The 21,796-nt window shown below is 52.6% G+C and overlaps 2 protein-coding genes and 3 long non-coding RNA genes across 11 annotated transcripts in view; 3 read left to right on the top strand and 2 right to left on the bottom strand.

The window, feature by feature from the left end:
- The first annotated feature begins 1,110 nt into the window (after nt 1-1,110).
- LOC148662403 (uncharacterized) lies at nt 1,111-6,544 on the top strand. The gene is made up of 3 exons (XR_015936314.1): nt 1,111-2,647; nt 2,736-3,443; nt 6,078-6,544. It is a non-coding gene; the product is annotated as an uncharacterized LOC148662403 (long non-coding RNA).
- On the bottom strand, nt 6,040-14,087 carry LOC148662402 (uncharacterized). Of its 4 annotated transcripts, none has more exons than XR_015936308.1 (3): nt 13,979-14,087; nt 11,627-13,820; nt 6,040-11,514 (listed from the first exon to the last, which is right to left on the bottom strand). It is a non-coding gene; the product is annotated as an uncharacterized LOC148662402 (long non-coding RNA). The 4 variants fall into 4 exon arrangements; XR_015936306.1 differs by having other exon boundaries at nt 11,718-13,820; XR_015936307.1 differs by having other exon boundaries at nt 6,040-12,898; nt 13,225-13,820.
- Nucleotides 12,415-20,581, top strand: LOC148662401 (uncharacterized). Of its 4 annotated transcripts, none has more exons than XM_088631113.1 (8): nt 12,415-12,543; nt 13,245-13,529; nt 13,879-14,151; nt 16,101-16,439; nt 16,857-17,153; nt 18,197-18,346; nt 18,876-20,053; nt 20,100-20,581. In XM_088631113.1, exons 1-7 carry the CDS (start codon nt 12,480-12,482, stop codon nt 19,040-19,042), a joined length of 1,575 nt encoding a protein of 524 aa, XP_088487239.1. In that variant the 5' UTR covers nt 12,415-12,479; the 3' UTR covers nt 19,043-20,053; nt 20,100-20,581. The 4 variants fall into 4 exon arrangements, with proteins under 4 accessions (XP_088487239.1, XP_088487238.1, XP_088487236.1 ...); XM_088631112.1 differs by having other exon boundaries at nt 20,096-20,581; XM_088631110.1 differs by having other exon boundaries at nt 20,092-20,581.
- The window catches only part of LOC148662400 (uncharacterized), a 3,474-nt gene continuing 1,655 nt past the window's right edge, over nt 19,978-21,796 (bottom strand). Inside the window, exons 2-3 of the long non-coding RNA XR_015936309.1 lie at nt 20,979-21,056; nt 19,978-20,050 (exon numbers count right to left, since the gene is read on the bottom strand). This is a non-coding gene — a long non-coding RNA (uncharacterized LOC148662400). The remainder of the gene's footprint in view (nt 20,051-20,978; nt 21,057-21,796) is intronic.
- The window catches only part of tmem268 (transmembrane protein 268), a 15,545-nt gene continuing 15,018 nt past the window's right edge, over nt 21,270-21,796 (top strand). Inside the window, exon 1 of the mRNA XM_088631121.1 lies at nt 21,270-21,347. The gene's annotated coding sequence lies outside the window, so the exon portion shown is untranslated. The remainder of the gene's footprint in view (nt 21,348-21,796) is intronic.

Below are 21,796 nucleotides of genomic sequence, written 5' to 3'. Positions count from 1 at the left end.
ATCTGATCTGTATTCACAGCTGTGTATTGAACTTTGCCCTTACACTACAGTGCTGTGCTACTCTGCACAATGATCTCTCATGTGCACGGTTTCTTAAGCAGGGATACTGAGCTCACCTACAGGTGCAATGCTATATTGAACTCTGCCTAGCACTGGTGCTTCTTCCTCAACTCTGTACCTGTGCTGTTGTAACACTCCTAGGTGTGGCTGGAACTCGGTAGTTGACAGAGGGAGAAGAAGGTACTGGACTCCACCCCCTGCGTGCTGTAAAACTGTTCCCTGTGTACTGAACTCTGCCCCTATACTCCTGCTTGTCTGACTTATATAATAACCTCCCCCGTTGTGCTCTAATGCGGAGTTCTGCTGGTACAAACTCCACAGCTGCCTTTTCATGCTGAAGTCGTATCGGGACTCTGCTCTCCTTTTCCAACCTTTGTTAGTTTCACTTATGGGGGTAGTAAACTCCTCCTCTGTACTGGTGTACCACTGGGATCTGGAGCTGGGGCGTGACGGCCTTCATCTTGTTCCCAAGTTCAGCCCCTGTGCTTTTGTCACACTCAGAGGGCTGTAATACTGTGTACTGAACTTTCCTCCTGTACACTTATACGAGTCAGAGACGTACTTAACCCTGTAACCTACTGTATTTCTCCCCTGAATTGTGCTGTAATATTTACACTCTGCCTTATTCCCAGGGTTAGAACCCAGTAGTGCTCTGCTTCTCCCTGTACTGTTGTAATATTCCTCCCAGGGGTGTGACTGTACTGCAGCTTTCTGATCCCTGTTCTGTACTGTAATGCTCAGAGGGGTAGGTTCACAGCTGTGCTCATGCTAGACTCGTACCCTTCAGCCCTGCGTCCGGACCCCCTGCTGCAGCTGGGGCACTGTGCAGCCCTGTGTCCTAACCCCAGACAGCAGCGGGGGTACTGTGCACCCCTGTGTCTGGACCCCCTGCTGCAGCGGGGACACTGTGCAGCCCTGTGTCCTAACCCCAGACAGCAGCGGGGGTACTGTGCACCCCTGTGTCTGGACCCCCTGCTGATAATGATAATGATTCTTTATTAGCCCTATACAATTTCTTGCATTAGGAATGTGTCTTTTCGCTGCAGCGGGGGCACTGTGCAGCCCTGTGTCTGGACCCCCTGCTGCAGCGGGGGCACTGTGCAGCCCTGTGTCTGGACCCCCTGCTGCAGCGGGGGCACTGTGCACCCCTGTGTCTGGACCCCCTGCTGCAGCGGGGGTACTGTGCAGCCCTGTGTCCTAACCCCAGACAGCAGCGGGGGTACTGCGCACCCCTGTGTCTGGACCCCCTGCTGCAGCGGGGGCACTGTGCAGCCCTGTGTCCTAACCCCAGACAGCAGCGGGGGTACTGCGCACCCCTGTGTCTGGACCCCCTGCTGCAGCGGGGGCACTGTGCAGCCCTGTGTCCTAACCCCAGACAGCAGCGGGGGTACTGCGCACCCCTGTGTCCGGACCCCCTGCTGCAGCTGGGGCACTGTGCAGCCCTGTGGGCTCACCTCTTGCCTCCGTTGGGCTGGAATGGTTAAAACGAGGGGCTGTGGTTTTGCCCGTCCTGTGCTTCGATGGTTACACACCACCACGCCTGCGGGCTGAATGTCAGTGTCTATAATGGGTGGAGGAAGGGATCCAATCTCTACCCTCTCTGTCACTCCTGACTGCTGCAGGACCTCTTGAACTACATTTCCCAGCAGGCCTGGGGGGGGGGGGAGAGACTTATAATGGTGGCCAATGGAATACCTCCCCTGGGTTGATGGGGGACAGGTGCTGTCAATTCAAGCCTGCAGGCAGTGTATATAATGAGGGGGTGAGAGAGTAGAGCTCAGATCCTGCTGGAGCTCCTGCAGAGATACTAGTTCACCCTTTGGGTGGTGTTCTGTGGGAAAGATGTCTCAGTTGCAGGGAAGCCGGGATGGAGGGATATATATATATACATACACATTGAGCAAGTGGGCATGTTTTAAATAAAGCAGGAGCTGGCCTACTTTCACAGTACTGGATTTTTTTTCCTGGATTTCTATCTCCTTTTCTGATTCACCAGCTAGGACTGCTCTTAGTTGATTCTCTTGCTTCATGTCTAAACTCCCTCTCCTTTTTTAGCTTCAGCGTGGCTCTTGTCAGAACCACATTACCCAGAGTGCACTGTAGCTTTCAGTTGCTGCCCAGTGTGAGGAGGAGAAGGAGTGGGCAGGTGACACTGAAGAAGCAGGAAGTGGAGTCAGGCCCTGTTCCTGCAGACAGAGCCCAGTGCTGGTACACGTCCAGGAGCAGTTCAAGCAGAAGGACCATCTCCCAGCCTCTCTCCAGGAGTGGTTTGTTCAGCTGTGGGCACCAGTCAACAGGATGGCAGCTGCTGTGCTTCTTGGTGTGCTGGTCTTGCAGGGATCTGGAGTGGAAGGTCACTGGTGGGCCTGGGGTAATTCACACATGCTCCCAGTGGGATCAGGGGCAGTTATACAGTTAGCTGCTCTGACCTCCTGCCCAGCAGAGTCTCTGGCTGATCAGGAGCTAAACCCAGTAGTTTTCCCATCTTTTTTCAGCTCACGGGACAAGAGACCTGTCCTGGGCCAGTGTCCAAATGACAGCCCAGGACAGGTGGACAGCTCTCAGGACAGACACTCATGGCCACAAGGTAGGGAAACAGGGCTCTTTATTCACAGATCAAGATGAAGTGTTCCAGAAACCACAAGACAAACCTCTAGTTCTTCTCCCAACTGTAGCTAGACGTGCAGTCGGCTTCCCCAGGCCTCTGTGAAGACAAGTCAGACCTCCTCCCCCGACACAGCTCAGCTCTGCAGCTCTTCCCTCCTGCTCTGCTCAACACAACTGCTCTCTGTCCCCAGCAGCACCAGACTGAAGGCCTCCCCTCCTGCCTTTTAACTGTCTCCCCACCAATCGTCTTCCACCAATTAGGCAGGTGATTATAGGCAGCAGGTTGTTCTCCTGGGCCTCGTTGGGGATGATCCCATATAAAAATCAGACTGTTAAACGAGGGCTGGAGCTTGTTTTGGGTCTCAGAATTAATCTTGCTGGATGTCCTACAGGCTCCTCTGTGTTGGGGCTCAGTTGTTCCTAAAAAATCAATAAAAATAAAAGTGTAATTATGTGAATATTTGTGCAAATTAAATGAAAGCCAAGCATCTTGTTTTCTACAGGTTTTGATCCCACAGCCTCTGTGTTAGAAGCCCAGAGCTCTTCCACTGAGCCACAGCATCTCTATAAGTCTGGGGCTCCTGTGTGCTCTTGGCCTTCCCAGCTCAGGGTTCGAGACTGAGGGGTAAAAGACAGACCGAATGAGCTCTCCTTCAGGACAGGAGCCAGTGGAGGAGTGGAGATGGTGCTGAGCTCCTGAGCACAAGGTTGTGGGTTCAAGTCCTGGCTGAGAGCTGAGGTGAATTTACAGTGTGATTCTCCCCAGCAGTGAGAGGGTGAGAAGTAAAAGCCCACAGCCCTTGTGTCTTTATTTATCAGTGTTACTGTTCACAAGAATTAAATTAACAAAAGCTCCAGGTCCTTCCAGGATTTGAACCCACAACCTCCAGGCAGAAGTCCAGAGCTCTTCCCCTGAGCCACAGCATGTCTTTGTAGGTGTGGGGCTCCTGTGGGCTCTTGGTCTTCTTCCCAGTTCAGGGCTGAAACGGAGGGATAAGAGACAGACCGAATCCCTCTCCACTCCGGGCAGCAGACGGAGGAGTGGAGACGGTGCTGGGCTCATGACCGCAAGGTTGTGGGTTCAAATCCTGGCCGGTCCCTGGTAAGTATCACCCAGGTGAGTATCCAAGGTAAGTATGTGGGCTGGGTAGACAGGAGGGGTAGACAGGGCTAGGTAGGAGGGTGGGACAGTCAGGTTGAGAGGGTGGGGTAGGTAGGACAGGCAGGGCCAGGTAGTGCAGGTAGGAGGAGGGTGGGGTAGACAGGCCCAGCTAGCAGGTGGGGGCAGGTCAGCTGAGAGAGGACAGGCAGGGCTGGGAGGTGCAGGCAGGGGGTTAGGTAGAGGGGGTAGATAAGGGGTAGGCAGGGCTAGGAGAGGTAGACAGGTACAGGCAGCAGGAGGTGGGTGGGGTAGGCAGGACCAGGTAGGGTAGAATAGCATGGGGGTGGGGTAGGTTAGGGGAGACAGGGGGTCAGGTAGAGTTGGGAGGGGCAGGCAGGATCAGGTGAGGTAGGAGGTGGCCTAGGTTGAGGAGGAGAGAGTAAGAGAAGGAGCAGAGAGGAGCCCAGGCCACAGGGGGGGTCAGATAGGAGGGGGTAGGCAGGTAGAGTAGAGAGGAGGGTCAGGTGAGGCAGGAGGTGGCCTGGGCTGAGGAGGAGAGAGTAAGAGAAGGAGCAGAGAGGAGCCCAGGCCACAGGGGGGGTCAGATAGGAGGAGGTAGGCAGGGCTAGGAGAGGCAGGAGGAGGAGGTGGGTGGTGTAGGCAGGAGCAGGTAGAAGAAGGGGTGGGGTAGGTGGTGGTGGAGGAGGATGAGGAGGGGGTGTTGACAGGTAGGGGGAGAAGAGGAGGGTGGGCTGATGTTCTCCCCCCCCCATTAGTATCTAGTGTCATTATAAAAAAAATTAGTATCTAGTACCTGTAATATATATAAATAGTATTTATTTATAGATACTAAGGGGGGGGGAGGGGAAGAACATCAGCCCACCCTCCTCTTCTCCCCCTACCTGTCAACACCCCCTCCTCATCCTCCTCCTCCACCACCTACCCCACCCCCTATTCTACCTGCTCCTGCCTACCCCACCCACCTCCTCCTGCCTGCCTCTCCTAGCCCTGCCCACCTAACCCCCTCTACCCCTCCTATCTGACCCCCCCTGTGGCCTGGGCTCCTCTCTGCTCCTTCTCTTACTCTCTCCTCCTCAGCCCAGGCCACCTCCTGCCTCACCTGACCCTCCTCTCTACTCTACCTGCCTACCCCCTCCTATCTGACCCCCCCCTGTGGCCTGGGCTCCTCTCTGCTCCTTCTCTTACTCTCTCCTCCTCAGCCCAGGCCACCTCCTGCCTACCTGACCCTCCCAACTCCCTGTCTCCCCTAACCTACCCCTCTGCTATTCTACCCTACCTCATCCTGCCTACCCCACCCACCTCCTGCTGCCTGTACCTGTCTACCTCTCCTAGCCCTGCCTACCCCTTATCTACCCCCTCTACCTAACCCCCTGCCTGCACCTCCCAGCCCTGCCTGTCCTGCCTGTCCTCTCTCAGCTGACCTGCCCCTGCCCCCACCTGCTAGCTGGGCCTGTCTACCCCACCCTCCTCCTACCTGCACTACCTGGCCCTGCCTGTCCTACCTACCCCACCCTCTCAACCTGACTGTCCCACCCTCCTGCCTAGCCCTGTCTACCCCTCCTGTCTACCCAGCCCACATACTTACCTTGGATACTCACCTGGGTGATACTTACCAGGGACTGGCCAGGATTTGAACCCACAACCTTGCAGTCATGAGCCCAGCACTGTCTCCACTCCTCCATCTGCTGCCCGGAGCAGAGAGGGATTCGGTCTGTCTCTTATCCCTCCGTTTCAGCCCTGAACTGGGAAGAAGACCAAGAGCCCACAGGAGCCCCACACCTACAAAGACACGCTGTGGCTCAGGGGAAGAGCTCTGGACTTCTGCCTGGAGGTTGTGGGTTCAAATCCTGGAAGGACCTGGAGCTTTTGTTAATTTAGTTCTTGTGAACAGTAACACTGATAAATAAAGACACAAAGGCTGTGGGCTTTTACTTCTCACTGCTGGGGAGAATCACACTGCAAATTCACCTCAGCTCTCAGCCAGGACTTGAACCCACAACCTTGTGCTCAGGAGCTCAGCACCATCTCCACTCCTCCACTGGCTCCTGTCCTGAAGGAGAGCTCATTCGGTCTGTCTTTTATCCCTCAGTCTCGAACCCTGAGCTGGGAAGGCCAAGAGCACACAGGAGCCCCAGACTCATAGAGACGCTGTGGCTCAGTGGAAGAGCTCTGGGCTTCTAACGCAAAGGCTGTGGGATCAAAACCTGTAGAAAACAAGATGCTTGGCTTTCATTTAATTTGCACAAATATTCACATAATTACACTTTTATTTTTATTGATTTTTTAGGAACAACTGAGCCCCAACACAGAGGAGCCTGTAGGACATCCAGCAAGATTAATGCTGAGACCCAAAACAAGCTCCAGCCCTCGTTTAACAGTCTGATTTTTATATGGGATCATCCCCAACGAGGCCCAGGAGAACAACCTGCTGCCTATAATCACCTGCCTAATTGGTGGAAGACGATTGGTGGGGAGACAGTTAAAAGGCAGGAGGGGAGGCCTTCAGTCTGGTGCTGCTGGGGACAGAGAGCAGTTGTGCTGAGCAGAGCAGGAGGGAAGAGCTGCAGAGCTGAGCTGTGTCGGGGGAGGAGGTCTGACTGCTGAGCCTGGGAGCTGGGAGTCTGACTTGTCTTCACAGAGGCCTGGGGAAGCCGACTGCACGTCTAGCTACAGTTGGGAGAAGAACTAGAGGTTTGTCTTGTGGTTTCTGGAACGCTTCATCTTGATCTGTGAATAAAGAGCCCTGTTTCCCTACCTCGTGGCTGTGAGTCTGTCCTGCAGAGCTGTCCACCTGTCCTGGGCTGTCAGTTGGACACTGGCCCAGGACAGGTCTCTTGTCCCCTGAGCTGAAAAAAGATGGGAAAACTACTGGGTTTAGCTCCTGATCAGCCAGAGACTCTGCTGGGCAGGAGGTCAGAGCAGCTAACTGTATAACTGACCCTGGTCCCACTGGGAGCATGTGTGAATTACCACAGGCCCACCAGTGACCTTCCACTCCCGATCCCTGCAAGACAAGCGCACCAAGAAGCACAGCAGCTGCCATCCTGTTGACTGGTGCCCACAGCTGAACAAACCACTCCTGGAGAGAGGCTGGGAGATGGTCCTTCTGCTTGAACTGCTCCTGGAGGTGCACCAGCACTGGGCTCTGTCTGCAGGAACAGGGCCTGACTCCACTTCCTGCTGCTTTAGTGTCACCTGACTCCTCCTCCCACTGGGCAGCTGACTGAAAGCTACAGTGCACTCTGGGTAATATGGTTCTGACAAGAGCCATGATAGAGCCACACTGAAGCTAAACAAGGAGAGGGAGTTTCAAGATGAAGCAGAGTATCAACCGCGAGCAGTCCTAGCCACTGAATCGTAAAAGGAGACATAAATCAAGGAATCAGCTCCTGCTTTATTTAAAACATGCCCACTTGCTCAACGTGTATGTATATATATATATCCCCTCATCACAGCTTCCCTGCAACCGAGCCATCTTTCCCACAAAAAGCCACACAGAAAGGGTGAACTAGTGTCTCTGCAGGAGCTCCAGCAGGGTCTGAGCTCTACTCTCGCATCCCCTCATTATATACACCGCCTGCAGGCTTGAATTGACAGCACCTGTCCCCCATCAACCCAGGGGAGGTATTCCATTGGCCACCGTTATCCCCTCCCCCCCCCCCCCCCACAGCCTGCTGGGAAATGTAGTTCGAGAGGTCCTGCAGCAAGACAGTCCCACTGAGAAAGCTAGATGGTGGAGACAGCCCACTCCCTCCTCCCCTTATCAACACTACCTGCCTTTGCGTGCGCACACACACACTGTGTAATACGAATCGATACAGGCAGGGGGGGAACGTACGCTGCCCTGGCTGGAGCGTGGATGTGGTACAGTATGTTGAAATCACAGAGATGACAAGTACGTAGTGTAACAGGCAGCCGCCGTTCGGGAAGGACCTAGCCACTGCTCCAGCCCGACTGCAGCTCCGCCTCGGCTCCCGTGCCCCAGCGGTCCCCAGCCCAGCTCCGCCCTGGGGGAGCAAAACACAGTCTGAGACTGAGCAAAGTCACTCAAATTACCCCCCCGTCAGCAAGCCCAGAGAAATGGGCAGAGCTGTTAAGAACAGCAGGCGAGCGTGGCCGAGGCTCAACACAATTGCGTTGTGCGCAGACGGGTGGCGGTGTGTAACGATTGCAGCATGGTACAGGCCACACCTCAGCACACACGCTTAACCCTTCTTGCCCAACACTGGCAGGAGCTGAGCAGACAGGTCTGCACACTGAAACAGCTGCAGGGTGGGTTGAGGACGGGGCTGAAGTGGACCAGTGCATCATGGGCACAGATGTGAGCCTACACCTCCTGGAATTAACAGGGGACAGTCCAGCACAGAGGTGGCAGCATTAGAACTGGACCGTGGGCAGGTCTGCTTATTTGTGAGATGGGACAGCACCAGCTGGGCAAGAAGTCACGCACCAGGTAACGTATTACAGCACTCCAGGTGAAAGGACAATATACGGGTCACACTCTTACAACAGGACAGGTAGAGAGTTCACTCACCCCTGGTCTGAATACCGCAACGGGACAGGTAGGCAACACAGTACAGACAATTGAGTGTTACAGGACAGGTACAGAGTTCACTCGACACTGGTCTGAATACTGGAACAGGACAGGTACACAGCACAGTGCAGAAAACCGAGTGTCACAGGACAAGTACAGAGTTCACTTAACACTGGTCTGACTACGGCAACGGGACAGGTACAAAACACAGTACATAGATCTGAATATTACAAAAGTACAGGTACAGAGTTCAGTGCTGTAGTTTGATCATCACACTCGTACATGTGAGAGTTAGAAAAATAGGCTGCACTATTAGAGCACAATACAGAGAAGACTTCAATAGAGACATGCCATTTTGTAAATAACATCACAGAGAAAATTCAGCCTCCCTACCTGAGCCTTACAACACTACAGGTGAGTTTGTTACAGACGGCTGAGGAAGGCAGTGGTACAGGTTCAAAATTAAGTGCAGACATCACAGCAATACAACAGTACAGATACAGAGTTCAGCACACAAGGCACAGAGGTACAATGGTACAGGGTTCAGATTACAGTAGTACAACAGTACAGGTACAGAGTTCAGGACACAAGGCACAGAGGTACAATGGTACAGTGTTCAGATTACAGTATTACAACAGTACAGATACAGAGTTCAGGACACAAGGCAGAGGGGTATTCAGAGTACAATATTACAATAGTACAGGTGTAGAGTTCAGGAAACAGGTCACAGTATTACAACAGTACAGGTACAGAGTTCAGTCCACAAGGCAGAGGGGTACAATGGTACAGTGTTCAGATTACAGTATTACAACAGTACAGGTACAGAGTTCAGTCCACAAGGCAGAGGGGTACAATGGTACAGGGTTCAGGGCACAGGTCACATTATTACAACAGTACAGGTACAGAGTTCAGGACACAAGGCAGAGAGATACAATAGTACAGGTACAGAGTGCAGTACATAGGTCTGAGTATTACAATAGTACAGAGGAGTATACATAGAGTACTATAACAGAGGTACAGAGATCAGTCCACACATCTGAGTATTACAATAATACAGGTTAAGTGCAGTATACATGTCTGAGGAACACAACAGGACAGATGAGTATACAGATCAGAGTATTATAACAACACCGGTGCAGGGTTCAGTACATAGTTCTGAGTACTACAGGAGTACAGGTGTAGACTTCAGTAAACAAGGCTGAGTATTACAACAGTACAGGTGAGAGGTCAGAACACACATTTGAGCATTAAACCTCAGTAGAAGGGAGTTCAGCACAGCTCTGAGAACTACAACAGTACAATAAACAGTTCAGCACCAAAGTTGGAATATTACACACAGAGGTCTGAATGTTAAACTACAGCACACAGTATTAGCATGGCCCTGAGTATTATGGATCAGTGGAAGTGAGAGATCAGCAGAGTGGTTTACGTATTTTAGTACAGTTCAGGTGAGAGCTGAGAGTTCAGAATACTGTTGGGTCATTGAGCATTAAGGTTCAGTCCAGGTGAGAGCTGAGCACACAGATTTGAGTATTCAAGTTCCTAACAAGTGACAGTTTAGAATACTGGTGTGTCATTGAGCATTAAAGTTCAGTCCAGGTGAGAGTTCAACACACAGGCTTGAGTATTAAAGTTCAGTACAAGTGAGAGTTCAGCACACTCATCTGTCCTTGATTTTTACAGCAGAGTACACTCCAGAACAGTACACAGATGTGTATTATGAATAGAAGGGAGAGCTAGTACACAGCTTTGAGTACGTATCAGAACATGTGCATACTGTATGTGAGTTCGTCACACAGGTGTACCAGAGTATTAAAGCTCAGTACAGCTGAGAGTATAATACACAAGGTTCAGTACTACAAAACTACAGGACTCAAAACAGTTCAGCACTCAAATACTAAAACAATACAGCTCAGCACACAGGTGTGTTAAGGAGTATTAAAGCTCAGTGTAGGAGAGAGTTCAGTACACAGGTTTGAGAATTCAAGTTCACTACAGGTGAGTTCAGTCCAGCTGTGAGTATTATATTATATTACACTACAAGGGTAAAGAATACTGGCTTGTCTATTAAAACTCAGTACAGCACAGTGATCTGTCGTTAATGATTAAAGTGGAGAATTCAGCACACAGATGTGTCATTGAGTATTATAGTACAGTGTACAGTTGTAATGAACTCTGTACATGTCAGAGTTCTTCACACAGGTGTGTCAAACACTATTAAAGCTCAGTACAGCTGAGAGTACAGTCAGTCTCAACAGGCAACAGTTCAGCACTAGGGTTCAAATACTAAAGCACAAAGCCGTTTAGCGCACAGGTGTGTCAGAGTATTACAGCTCAGTACAGGAGAGAGTTCAGCACACAGGTTTGAGTATTGCAGTGCACTGCAGTCAAGGGTTCAAAATACTGGTTTGTCACAGAGTATTAAAGTTCAGTACAGCCCACTGATCTGTCATTATTCAAGCACAGTACAGTGGAGAATTCAGCGCACAGATCTGTCTGAGTATTACAGTACAGCGTACAGAGTTCAGTACGCAGGTATGAGTGTTACAACTGTCCATTTTAGACGTCTTCACACAGGTGTGTCAGAGTATTAAAGCTCAGTACAGCTGAGAGTACAGTATACAAGTTTGAGTACTACAACACTACAGGAAACAGTTCAGCACTATTCAGGGACAAATACTAAAACACAGTACAGTTCAGTGTGTCAGTGTGAGTGTTAAGGTGATTAAGAAAGTATTCATGAGAATTCAGGAGTCTGCTGTCTACAATACAGCCAATATAATAAAACACTATCAGAACAGTCTATCTGAGCAAAGTCCCCTCTGGAATCGAACCCTGAACTCTGCAACCCACCGGTCCTAATCCCAGCTCAGCACTGCGAAGCTGCTGTTTCACAGACCACATGCAGCTGGACTGAGAGAAAGACGAGCAGAGAGACGCCACAGAGGAAGAAATACAGACAGCAGAGAGCTCCTCACCTCCCTCCCAACTCCCCGTCCACACCTGTCTTCACACTGTCAGCCTCTGGACATCCTGGAAAAATTAGGGAAAAGAATACAGGAGAGACCATCCAACTTGCATCCATGCCTGTCTTCCCACTGTCAGCCTTTGGACAGCCTGGAAAAAGCATCCAACCTCCATCACAACTAACCGTCCACACCTGTCTTTCCAATGTCAGCCTGTGGACATCCTGGAAAATAATATAGGAGAGAGTCCAATCAGCATACATACCTGTCTTTCCACTGTCAGCTTCTGGACATCTTCGAAAAATAGGAAAAATTATACAGGAGAGACCATCTAACCTGCATCCAAACCCGTCTTCCCACTGTCGGCCTCTGGATAGTCATGAAAATCTGGGAAAAGATGGCAGGGGAACCCAGCCTGTACCCCTACCTGTCAGTGTGACCCCTGTGGCTGGTGCTGCATGAGCTCGGAGAGCAGGAGGCTCTGCTGTCGGCTGTACAGCTCACGAGTCTGAGGGCAGCAGTCCGGCTCGGTCCTGCTCCTCCGAGTCCGAGCACAGCACCCCCTCTGCTCCCCAGACCGATGCGGCGTCGTGCCATCGAGAGAGACCTCCAGCCGAGAGGAACGATCATATCACCGGATTCGTTCACAGTAGTTCACCACACCGAGCTGAAGACAAATGGAACACACCACCAAGCAGGAGGCAAAGAGAAACTCCGGACTTCTCTCTGCTTTGTTACAGAAGCCGATACCCTGGCTCCTCTCCAGACACAGCTGGGTGAGCTCCTCCAGTCAGGACAGGAGGCTCTGCTGTACACAGAGGGGGGTGGGGGTGTGGAACAAGCTGCCCAGCCCTGCTGTTGAAGCCGATACCCCGGCTTCTCTCCAGACACAGCTGGGTGAGATCCTCCAGCCAGGACAGGGGGCTCTGCTTTACACAGAGGGGGGTGGGGGTGGGAAACAAGCTGTGCGGATTCTCTCACAGCTAACGAAGAAAAGAAAACTCCTATTTTTTCCTCGACGCCCATTCTCAGCTCTTTCTCAAGCGGCTGTGGTTAGCGCCTCTGACAGGAAGGGGCCGGCTCTCTCCACCGGCCAGTTCAGCCTCAGAGTCGCTTCCTGCTTCTGTCGCTGCAGGGAGGGAGAGACCGAGAGGGCGAGAGGGCGAGGGGCACACTGGCAGACTGGACAATGAGGTCGGCGCTGCCCTCTCTGATGGCACCTCTCCTGATCTGGGCGCTGGGCTCCGCGCAGGGTGAGTCGGGTCACCAGGTCCGGACAGAACCGGAGGGAGGGAGACAGAGGGACTGGGGTTCGAGGAAGGCCATTGAGAAGTGAGAGCAGGAGGCTCTTCTGTACACAGAGGGGGGTGGGGGTGGGGAACAGGCTGCCCAGCCCTGTGGTTGAAGCCGATTCCCTGGCTTCTCTCCAGACACAGCTGGGTGAGCTCCTGGTTAACGAATAAACTACTAACTCATCTTACCGAACAGACTCGTTGGCTATGAGCCTCCTCTCGTTTGAAAGTTCTTACGACACCATGAGGTCAGGAGGAAAGCTGCTAATTTCCCGATCCTGTTTCTTTGTGTTTGGAGATGTGACGCGTCGCTTCTCTTGAAGAGAAAGGGTGAGAATTATAAACCACAACACTGAAAGAGGAAGAAGAGAGGAAACTGAGAATAGAGAGTAGAGAGGAGCTGTAGATACTGGAACAGAGTGAGAGGAGGTGAGGAAGAGGAGAGAGGAGACACATCAGAGCTGTAGACACACTAGAACAGAGAGGAGGTGAGGAAGAGGGGAGAGGAGACACATCAGAGCTGTAGACACTAGAACAGAGAGAGGAGGTGAGGAAGAGGAGACATCAGAGCTGTAGACACTAGAACAGAGGGAGGAGTGTCTGACTGTGGCTGAAGGTGATGAAGAGGTGACGGGAGCTCACGTTGTGCGTCTGTCCTGCAGGTCAGCAGCTGTTCTCCTCTGAGGGAGGGAATGTCTCTCTGCCTTGTGATGGAGACAGGAGCTGCGATTCAGTTTCCTGGAAATACAACACTGGGTCTGGGCCCGAGACACTGCTGATCGAGAACGGACAGGTTGTTACCACACAGACAGACAGGGCTGGGAGACTGACGGTACTGTCTGACTGCTCCCTACACATACACAACCTGAAGAAGGAAGACACTGGACAGTACACCTGTGGTCCTCACTCCACTAGAAGAAAGACCGTCTCTCTCAGCCTGCTCTCTGGTAAGACCCTGAGTGACGAGAAAGAGGTCTGAATGCAGATATCCCAATGACGAGATCGGATCTGAGCGTTCGCGTATTTGATATTTCTCACTGACAAGAATGAAGTCAGGATCCTGTAGTCTGACCTCTCTCCCGGTGGGTGCTTCCCGGTTCACTCCGAGCTCGATCCCTGCAGCTCGCCGCCCTCACTCACTCCCCCGTCCGGCCCGACCCGAAGGAAGAGGTTCTGTTTCCACCCTTTCACTCCAGAGGTCCAGAACCCCAGTCCAGAGGTCTAGAACCCAGATAGACCTACAGTAGAGAGGGTTTCTAGAACGGGTGTTTGATCCTCTCTCTCTCTCCTCCCCAGTCAATTTCAGCTTGATGGGAGAAGTCCTGTCACTGTACTGCAGACTGTATCCTGATGTTGACAGTGCCGAATGTAACAAGACCAAGAACCTGAGACTGACCTGGGTGGACGAGCAGGGCGCAGAGCTGAAAGACCGGAGATTCAGGATCATAGTGTCTCCGTGTGAGTCTGTCCTGACCGTGAAGCTCCGTGATTTCAATCGAGACCAGGCGTGGAGGTGTGATCTGAGAGAGGAAGACGAGCTGAAGGCTTCAGTGCAGTACAGACACTCAGGTACTCTCTACCAGTCCGGACTGAAGACGGGTCACAAAAAATAGTACATTGTACTGCACTGTTCTACACTATACTGCGCTGCACTCCTGAACTGTATTTCGCTACACTATATGATAGTCTTCTGGATTTCACTGTGCTGTTATACTGTACCACACTGCACTATACTAGACAACACTGTACTGTTATACTGTATCACAGTGCACTATGCTACAACTGTACTAGATAACACGGTACTGTTATACTGCATCATGCAATACTATGGTGAATAGCACTATGCTATACTGCCTTGAACTTCACAGTGCTACCATATACTGTACTGTATTACTGCACTGAGCTGCACCTTGCTCAAGTATACTGTACTGTATTACTGTGCTATACTTCACTGAGCTGCACCATTCTTTAATATACTGTACTGTATTACTGCGCTATACTGCACTGAGCTGCACCGTGCTCTAATATACTGTACTGTATTACTGCACTATACTGCACTGAGCTGCACCATTCTTTAATATACTGTACTGTATTACTGCGCTATACTGCACTGAGCTGCACCATTCTTTAATATACTGTACTGTATTACTGCGCTATACTGCACTGAGCTGCACCATTCTTTAATATACTGTACTGTATTACTGCGCTATACTGCACTGAGCTGCACCATTCTTTAATATACCGTACTGTATTACTGCGCTATACTGCACTGAGCTGCACCGTGCTCTAATATACTGTACTGTATTACTGCGCTATACTGCACTGAGCTGCACTGTGCTCTAATATACTGTACTGTATTACTGCGCTATACTGCACTGAGCTGCACCGTGCTCTAATATACTGTACTGTATTACTGCGCTAAACTGCACTGAGCTGCACCATTCTTTAATATACTGTACTGTATTACTGCGCTATACTGCACTGAGCTGCACTGTGCTCTAATATACTGTACTGTATTACTGCGCTATACTGCACTGAGCTGCACCGTGCTCTAATATACTGTACTGTATTACTGCGCTATACTGCACTGAGCTGCACCATTCTTTAATATACTGTACTGTATTACTGCGCTATACTGCACTGAGCTGCACCGTGCTCTAATATACTGTACTGTATTACTGCGCTATACTGCACTGAGCTGCACCATTCTTTAATATACTGTACTGTATTACTGCGCTATACTGCACTGAGCTGCACCATGCTCTAATATACTGTACTGTATTACTGCGCTATACTGCACTGAGCTGCACCATTCTTTAATATACTGTACTGTATTACTGCGCTATACTGCACTGAGCTGCACCATTCTTTAATATACTGTACTGTATTACTGCGCTATACTGCACTGAGCTGCACCATTCTTTAATATACTGCACTGTATTACTGCGCTATACTGCACTGAGCTGCACCATTCTTTAATATACTGTACTGTATTACTGCGCTATACTGCACTGAGCTGCACCATTCTTTAATATACTGCACTGTATTACTGCGCTATACTGCACTGAGCTGCACCATTCTTTAATATACTGTACTGTATTACTGCGCTATACTGCACTGAGCTGCACCATTCTTTAATATACTGCACTGTATTACTGCGCTATACTGCACTGAGCTGCACCATTCTTTAATATACTGTACTGTATTACTGCGCTATACTGCACTGAGCTGCACCATTCTTTAATATACTGTACTGTATTACTGCGCTATACTGCACTGAGCTGCACCGTGCTACCATATACTGTACTGTATTACTGGACTATACTATGCAATACTGCTGTGCACTGCCCCGTGCCACACTAGTGTAGCTGGCTACCCACTCTATACTGTACTGCACTATACTACACTGTAGTCCACTTTACTCCACTCCATGGTAACCGTCTAGTTTGGCAGGGGAACACCAGGCCTGCTGTGAACTGCCGGTGTCGGAAACCCCCTTCCTCCTCTTGCTTCCACAGAACGTCCCGCGGTCCCGGGTTCGAGAGAGGTGTTCGTCCCTGAGGGCGGCTCCCTCCACCTCCCCTGTCTGCTGACCGCTGACCTGGAAGAAGGACAGAAGCTGGTCTGGACCTTTCAGAGATTCAATACCAGCCTCAGTGAGACACTCTTTACCCTCGTACGTGTGGGACCTCCTCTCAAAGGGCAGACAGTAGATGACAGAGTCCAGATGGCACAGAACACATCACTGCTGATCTCTCAGGTCCGGACCCAGGACAGCGGCGTCTACAAGTGTTCACGTTATCAAAATACAAGGCTTCTACAAGACCATCAGAGCGTCGCTCTGAACACGCTGTCAGGTAGGTCCCATCTGCACAGCGCCCCCCGGTGGACAGAACAGCTGATATCGCACCGCTTACCGACCCGTGTCCAGCTGGAGCAGCGCTGACCAGACCATCCAGCGGTACTCAACAGAACCAGCCACCTCCTTCAGGGAAAGGACAGAGAGATGCAATCCGAAATGACCCCCACACAATTTAAGTCATCAGAACGACAACCACGATGATGATGATGATGATGATGATGATGATGGATGTCAGGAACTCGAGTTTCTGGTGGTTTTATTCCGTCTCTGACGGCACTTAGTAAACGCGTTTTGGCTTCTGGGGCATCTGGGATTGCACAGCCTTGTGGGGACAACTGGAGCAGGTGTGGGCTGGCTGGGAAGGTGCTCATTTTGATCCGACAGGTCACCGCGGCTTCGATCTTTTCCCCAGTGAGCGCCGATCACACTGGAGAGGTGCTGCCGGGCTCCACCATCACCCTGACCTGCTCCCTCTCCTGCGGGCTGGGCTGTGGCCACACGGAGCTGAGCTGGCGGGACAGTACTGGGGTCCCACTGCAGGGCGGCGCCAGTGAGCGAACAGGGCAGACCGTCAGAGCCAGGATTGTCCGTTGGCCCCAGGGGCCTGAGAGGATCCTGTGCATCGCGATCAGAGACGGAGCAGAGATCGCCTCCACCCAGGAGTGGACCATCGACCTGAAGGACAAAGACACACCTGGACCCAGTGCAGGTAATCCATCAGGTAGCAAACAGAAACCAGGGCAGTTAAGTGTGTGACCACTCCCGCACAGACAACAAACAACACACACATTACAGAAACACAGAGACATCACACACAGTCATGTCACAGTCAGACAGGCACAGCAGAGACACACGCAGACAGGCACAGGCAACACACAATACACACATTAGAGAAACGCAGAGACAACACACACAGTCATGCCACAGTCAGACAGGCACAGACAACACACATTAGAGAAACGCAGAGACACAACACACACAGTCATGCCACAGTCAGACAGGCACAGACAACACACATTAGAGAAACGCAGAGACACAACACACAGTCATGCCATAATCAGACAGGCACAGACAACACACATTAGAGAAACGCAGAGACACAACACACAGTCATGCCATAGTCAGACAGGCACAGACAACACACATTAGAGAAACGCAGAGACACAACACACAGTCATGCCATAGTCAGACAGGCACAGACAACACACATTAGAGAAACGCAGAGACACAACACACACAGTCATGCCACAGTCAGACAGGCACAGCCAACACACATTAGAGAAACGCAGAGACACAACACACACAGTCATGCCATAATCAGACAGGCACAGACAACACACATTAGAGAAACGCAGAGACACAACACACACAGTCATGCCATAATCAGACAGGCACAGACAACACACATTAGAGAAACGCAGAGACACAACACACAGTCATGCCATAATCAGACAGGCACAGACAACACACATTAGAGAAACGCAGAGACACAACACACAGTCATGCCATAATCAGACAGGCACAGACAACACACATTAGAGAAACGCAGAGACACAACACACAGTCGTGCCATAATCAGACAGGCACAGACAACACACAACACACATTAGAGAACCGCAGAGACACAACACACACAGAGTCATGCCACAGTCAGACAGGCACAGCAGAGACGCACATGCAGAGGGACTCGGGCCAGACCGGACCACTGTGATCTCACCTGGACTGAGGGGGCTGGGATTCTCTCCTCCTCAGGCCCGTCCAACCCGCTGTGGACAGTACTGGTTCCACTGGTCCTTGCGGTCGCGCTGGTCAGCGCCGCAGTCGGGCTGTGCGTCTGGAGGGGGAGGAAGAGGAGGATGAGGAAGGAGCCGTCCGTGGGTCAGAGCCCGGGCCCAGACACAGGTGGGTCAAGAGAGTCTGCTGCAAGAGAGCAGCAACACGCAGCCCGATCCGGGTACCCGCCCCGAGCACAGCGACTGACGGCCGTCGTCCTGGGGTTGGGGAAGAGAAATTCCTGGTGCTGGTCTGTGACTGCAGGAAGGAACGGATCCCAGGAGCTCCCCCAGCAGGGCAGCTTGTTCCCCACCCCCACCCCCCTCTGTGTACAGCAGCGCCTCCTGTCCTGACTGGAGGAGCTCACCCAGCTGTGTCTGGAGAGAAGCCAGGGTATCGGCTTCAACCACAGGGCTGGGCAGCTTGTTCCCCACCCCCACCCCCCTCTGTGTACAGCAGAGCCTCCTGTCCTGACTGGAGGAGCTCACCCAGCTGTGTGTGGAGAGAAGCCAGGGTATCGGCTTCAACCACAGGGCTGGGCAGCCTTGTTCCCCACCCCCGCCCCTCTCTGTGTACAGTAGAGCCTCCCATTTGGAGAAGAACACCAGCTGACGAGTCCCACTGGACAGTAACAGTATCACTGATCTCCCCTCTCCAGGAGAGACCCCCTACGACGAAGTCAAACCGGCTGCAGGGGGGCAGGTGACCCCGGCGACCGCCGACGAGAACTACGCCAGCGTGACCTTCAACCCCGGGCCCGGGGGGGCGGGGCCAGCGGGGGGCGGAGACGCCGTCATCTACTCCGCCGTCAAGGCCGGCAGCTAGGACCCCTCCCACAGTTCCTGAGCACTGTAAATTAGCAGCAGACCAGGCCATCCAGCTGTGTCTGGAGAGGAGCCAGGGTATCGGGTTCAACCACAGGGCTGGGCAGCCTGTTCCCCACCCCCACCCCCCTCTGTGTACAGAAGAGCCTCCTGTCCTGACTGGAGGAGCTCACCCAGCTGTGTCTGGAGAGAAGCCAGGGTATCGGCTTCAACCACAGGGCTGGGCAGCCTGTTCCCCACCCCCACCCCCCTCTGTGTACAGAAGAGCCCCCTGTCCTGACTGGAGGAGCTCACCCAGCTGTGTCTGGAGAGAAGCCAGGGTATCGGCTTCAACCACAGGGCTGGGCAGCTTGTTCCCCACCCCCACCCCCCTCTGTGTACAGTAGAGCCTCCTGTCCTGACTGGAGGAGCTCACCCAGCTGTGTCTGGAGAGAAGCCGGGGCATCGGCTTCAACCACAGGGCTGGGCAGCTTGTTCCCCACCCCCACCCCCCTCTGTGTACAGAAGAGCCCCCTGTCCTGACTGGAGGAGCTCATCCAGCTGTGTCTGGAGAGAAGCCAGGGTATCGGCCTCAACCACAGGGCTGGGCAGCCTGTTCCCCACCCCCACCCCCCTCTGTGTACAGCAGAGCCTCCTGTCCTGACTGGAGGAGCTCACCCAGCTGTGTCTGGAGAGGAGCCAGGGTATCGGGTTCAACCACAGGGCTGGGCAGCCTGTTCCCCACCCCCACCCCCCTCTGTGTACAGTAGAGCCTCCTGTCCTGACTGGAGGAGCTCACCCAGCTGTGTCTGGAGAGAAGCCAGGGTATCGGCTTCAACCACAGGGCTGGGCAGCTTGTTCCACACCCCCACCCCCCTCTGTGTACAGAAGAGCCTCCTGTCCTGACTGGAAGAGCTCACCCAGTCACCTTACCAGTCTCACTCTTCAATGTGCCCATTTCCCCCACCCCGTTTCCCAGCAACCTCCTGGCTCCTCACAGCAAAACACTCTCCCAGCATCACAGCACCCCCTGGTGGAGAGAGAGAGAGAGAGAGAGAGAGAGAGAGAGAGAGAGAGAGAGAGAGAGAGAGAGAAACATTTCCATTTTATTCTAAGTTTTACTCAACACTTTGCTGTTATTTGCTTCTGTTTCAGCCTTGTCCATTGCTTGGTCCAATGAATCAAATCCACATTTCAGCTCAAGGCCGTGATTGGCCTCAACGCGTTTGATTTTGAGAGACGGCGCAGTACCACTCTTCACCACAGTGGGGCGGAAGAGGGCGATTTCTCCGAAAGCCGGCCCTCCACTCCCCCGGGCCCTGGTGCATTCTGGGTTCAGTCCCGGTTCCGAAACCGGGGGGGGAGGGGTACCCTTCTGTGACTCCTTTAGGGGGCCCAGAGGCGGCTCAGGGTTCGAGTCAGAGAGGTCACAGTGGGAGAGGGGCAGCGACTGTAAACTGAGATTTTTCGGGGGTCTTCCGAACGTTTTTGGGCAGTCGGGGACGGAGGGCGGCGCCCGCTCTCAATCGGTACGATCAGTAATAAAGTTATCAATCACCTTGCCTGCTGTCCGGCTGAGTCAATACTGGAGAGAGAGGAATCTGCGCTGTGGGCTGGGCCAGAGGAGAGAGAGAGAGGAGAACACCAGAGAGACAGGAGAGAGAGAAGAGAGAGACATCAGAGGAGAGGAGAGGGGAGGGACAGACAGGAGAGAGAGAAACCAGAGAGACAGGAGAGAGAGAAGAGAGAGACAGACAGGAGAGAGAGAAACCAGAGAGACAGGAGAGAGAGAAGAGAGAGACATCAGAGGAGAGGAGAGGGGAGGGACAGACAGGAGAGGAGAGGGGAGGGACAGACAGGAGAGCGAGAAACCAGAGGACAGGGGAGGGACAGACAGGGGAGACAGACAGGAGAGAGAGAGAGAGATGGGTAGGGAGGAAGAGCAATACTTGAACCACTTTAGTCTTCCTTAGTTTGAGACAGATCCCCACCAGCTGGGGTCAGGGAGGACAGCAGCATCTGGACACGACTGGACGCTGCGGAGGCAGAGTGTCTCAGCATTACTGCAGGACGCACAGACAGTGAGTGTGCCAGAGGGCTCTCTCTCTCTCTTCTCTTTCACTTTCAGTGGGTACGAGTGTGCGTTCAGTACAGACAGGGCGTCCAGTGTGTGAGAGAGCGAGTGTGTGTGTGTGTGTGAGAGAGAGAGAACAGGGCGCTCACAGGCTGGGTGACAGTTGCAGGCAGAGGAAGTTGTTGATATTTCCAGAGCAGCAGGGACGGAAAATAATCTCACTGCAGCCTGCGGCTCTCTGCTCCGCACCAAGGTGAGTCTGTGTGTGTGTGTGTGTGTGTGTGTGTGTGTGTGTGTGTCTCTGCTCCACACCAAGGTGAGTCTGTGTGTGTGCTCTCTCTGCTCCACACCAAGGTGAGTCTGTGTGTGTGTGCGCTCTCTCTGCTCCACACCAAGGTGAGTCTGTGTGTGTGTGTGTGCGCTCTCTCTGCTCCGCACCAAGGTGAGTCTGTGTGTGTGTGTGCGCTCTCTCTGCTCCACACCAAGGTGAGTCTGTGTGTGTGTGTGCGCTCTCTCTGCTCCACACCAAGGTGAGTCTGTGTGTGTGTGTGCGCTCTCTCTGCTCCACACCAAGGTGAGTCTGTGTGTGTGTGTGCGCTCTCTCTGCTCCACACCAAGGTGAGTCTGTGTGTGTGTGTGTCTTCTCTCTGCTCCGCACCAAGGTGAAAGTCTGTGTGTGTGTGTGTGCTCTCTCTGCTCCAC

Source organism: Lepisosteus platostomus, chromosome 5 (assembly GCF_059453375.1).
Source record: "Lepisosteus platostomus isolate fLepPlt1 chromosome 5, fLepPlt1.hap1, whole genome shotgun sequence".
Classification (NCBI taxonomy): domain Eukaryota; kingdom Metazoa; phylum Chordata; class Actinopteri; order Semionotiformes; family Lepisosteidae; genus Lepisosteus; species Lepisosteus platostomus.
Note: the sequence above shows the minus strand (reverse complement) of the source record. Positions and strands in the feature narration are given on the sequence as shown.

Bases quoted from the DNA above. Each gene is read 5' to 3' on its own strand.
- LOC148662401 (XM_088631113.1), top strand. From the start codon at position 12,480: ATGAGGTCGGCGCTGCCCTCTCTGATGGCACCTCTCCTGATCTGGGCG. The intron at 13,530-13,878 runs GTAAGACCCTGA...TCTCCTCCCCAG, and splicing joins CTCTCTCAGCCTGCTCTCTG to TCAATTTCAGCTTGATGGGA. The intron at 18,347-18,875 runs GTGGGTCAAGAG...TCCCCTCTCCAG, and splicing joins GAGCCCGGGCCCAGACACAG to GAGAGACCCCCTACGACGAA.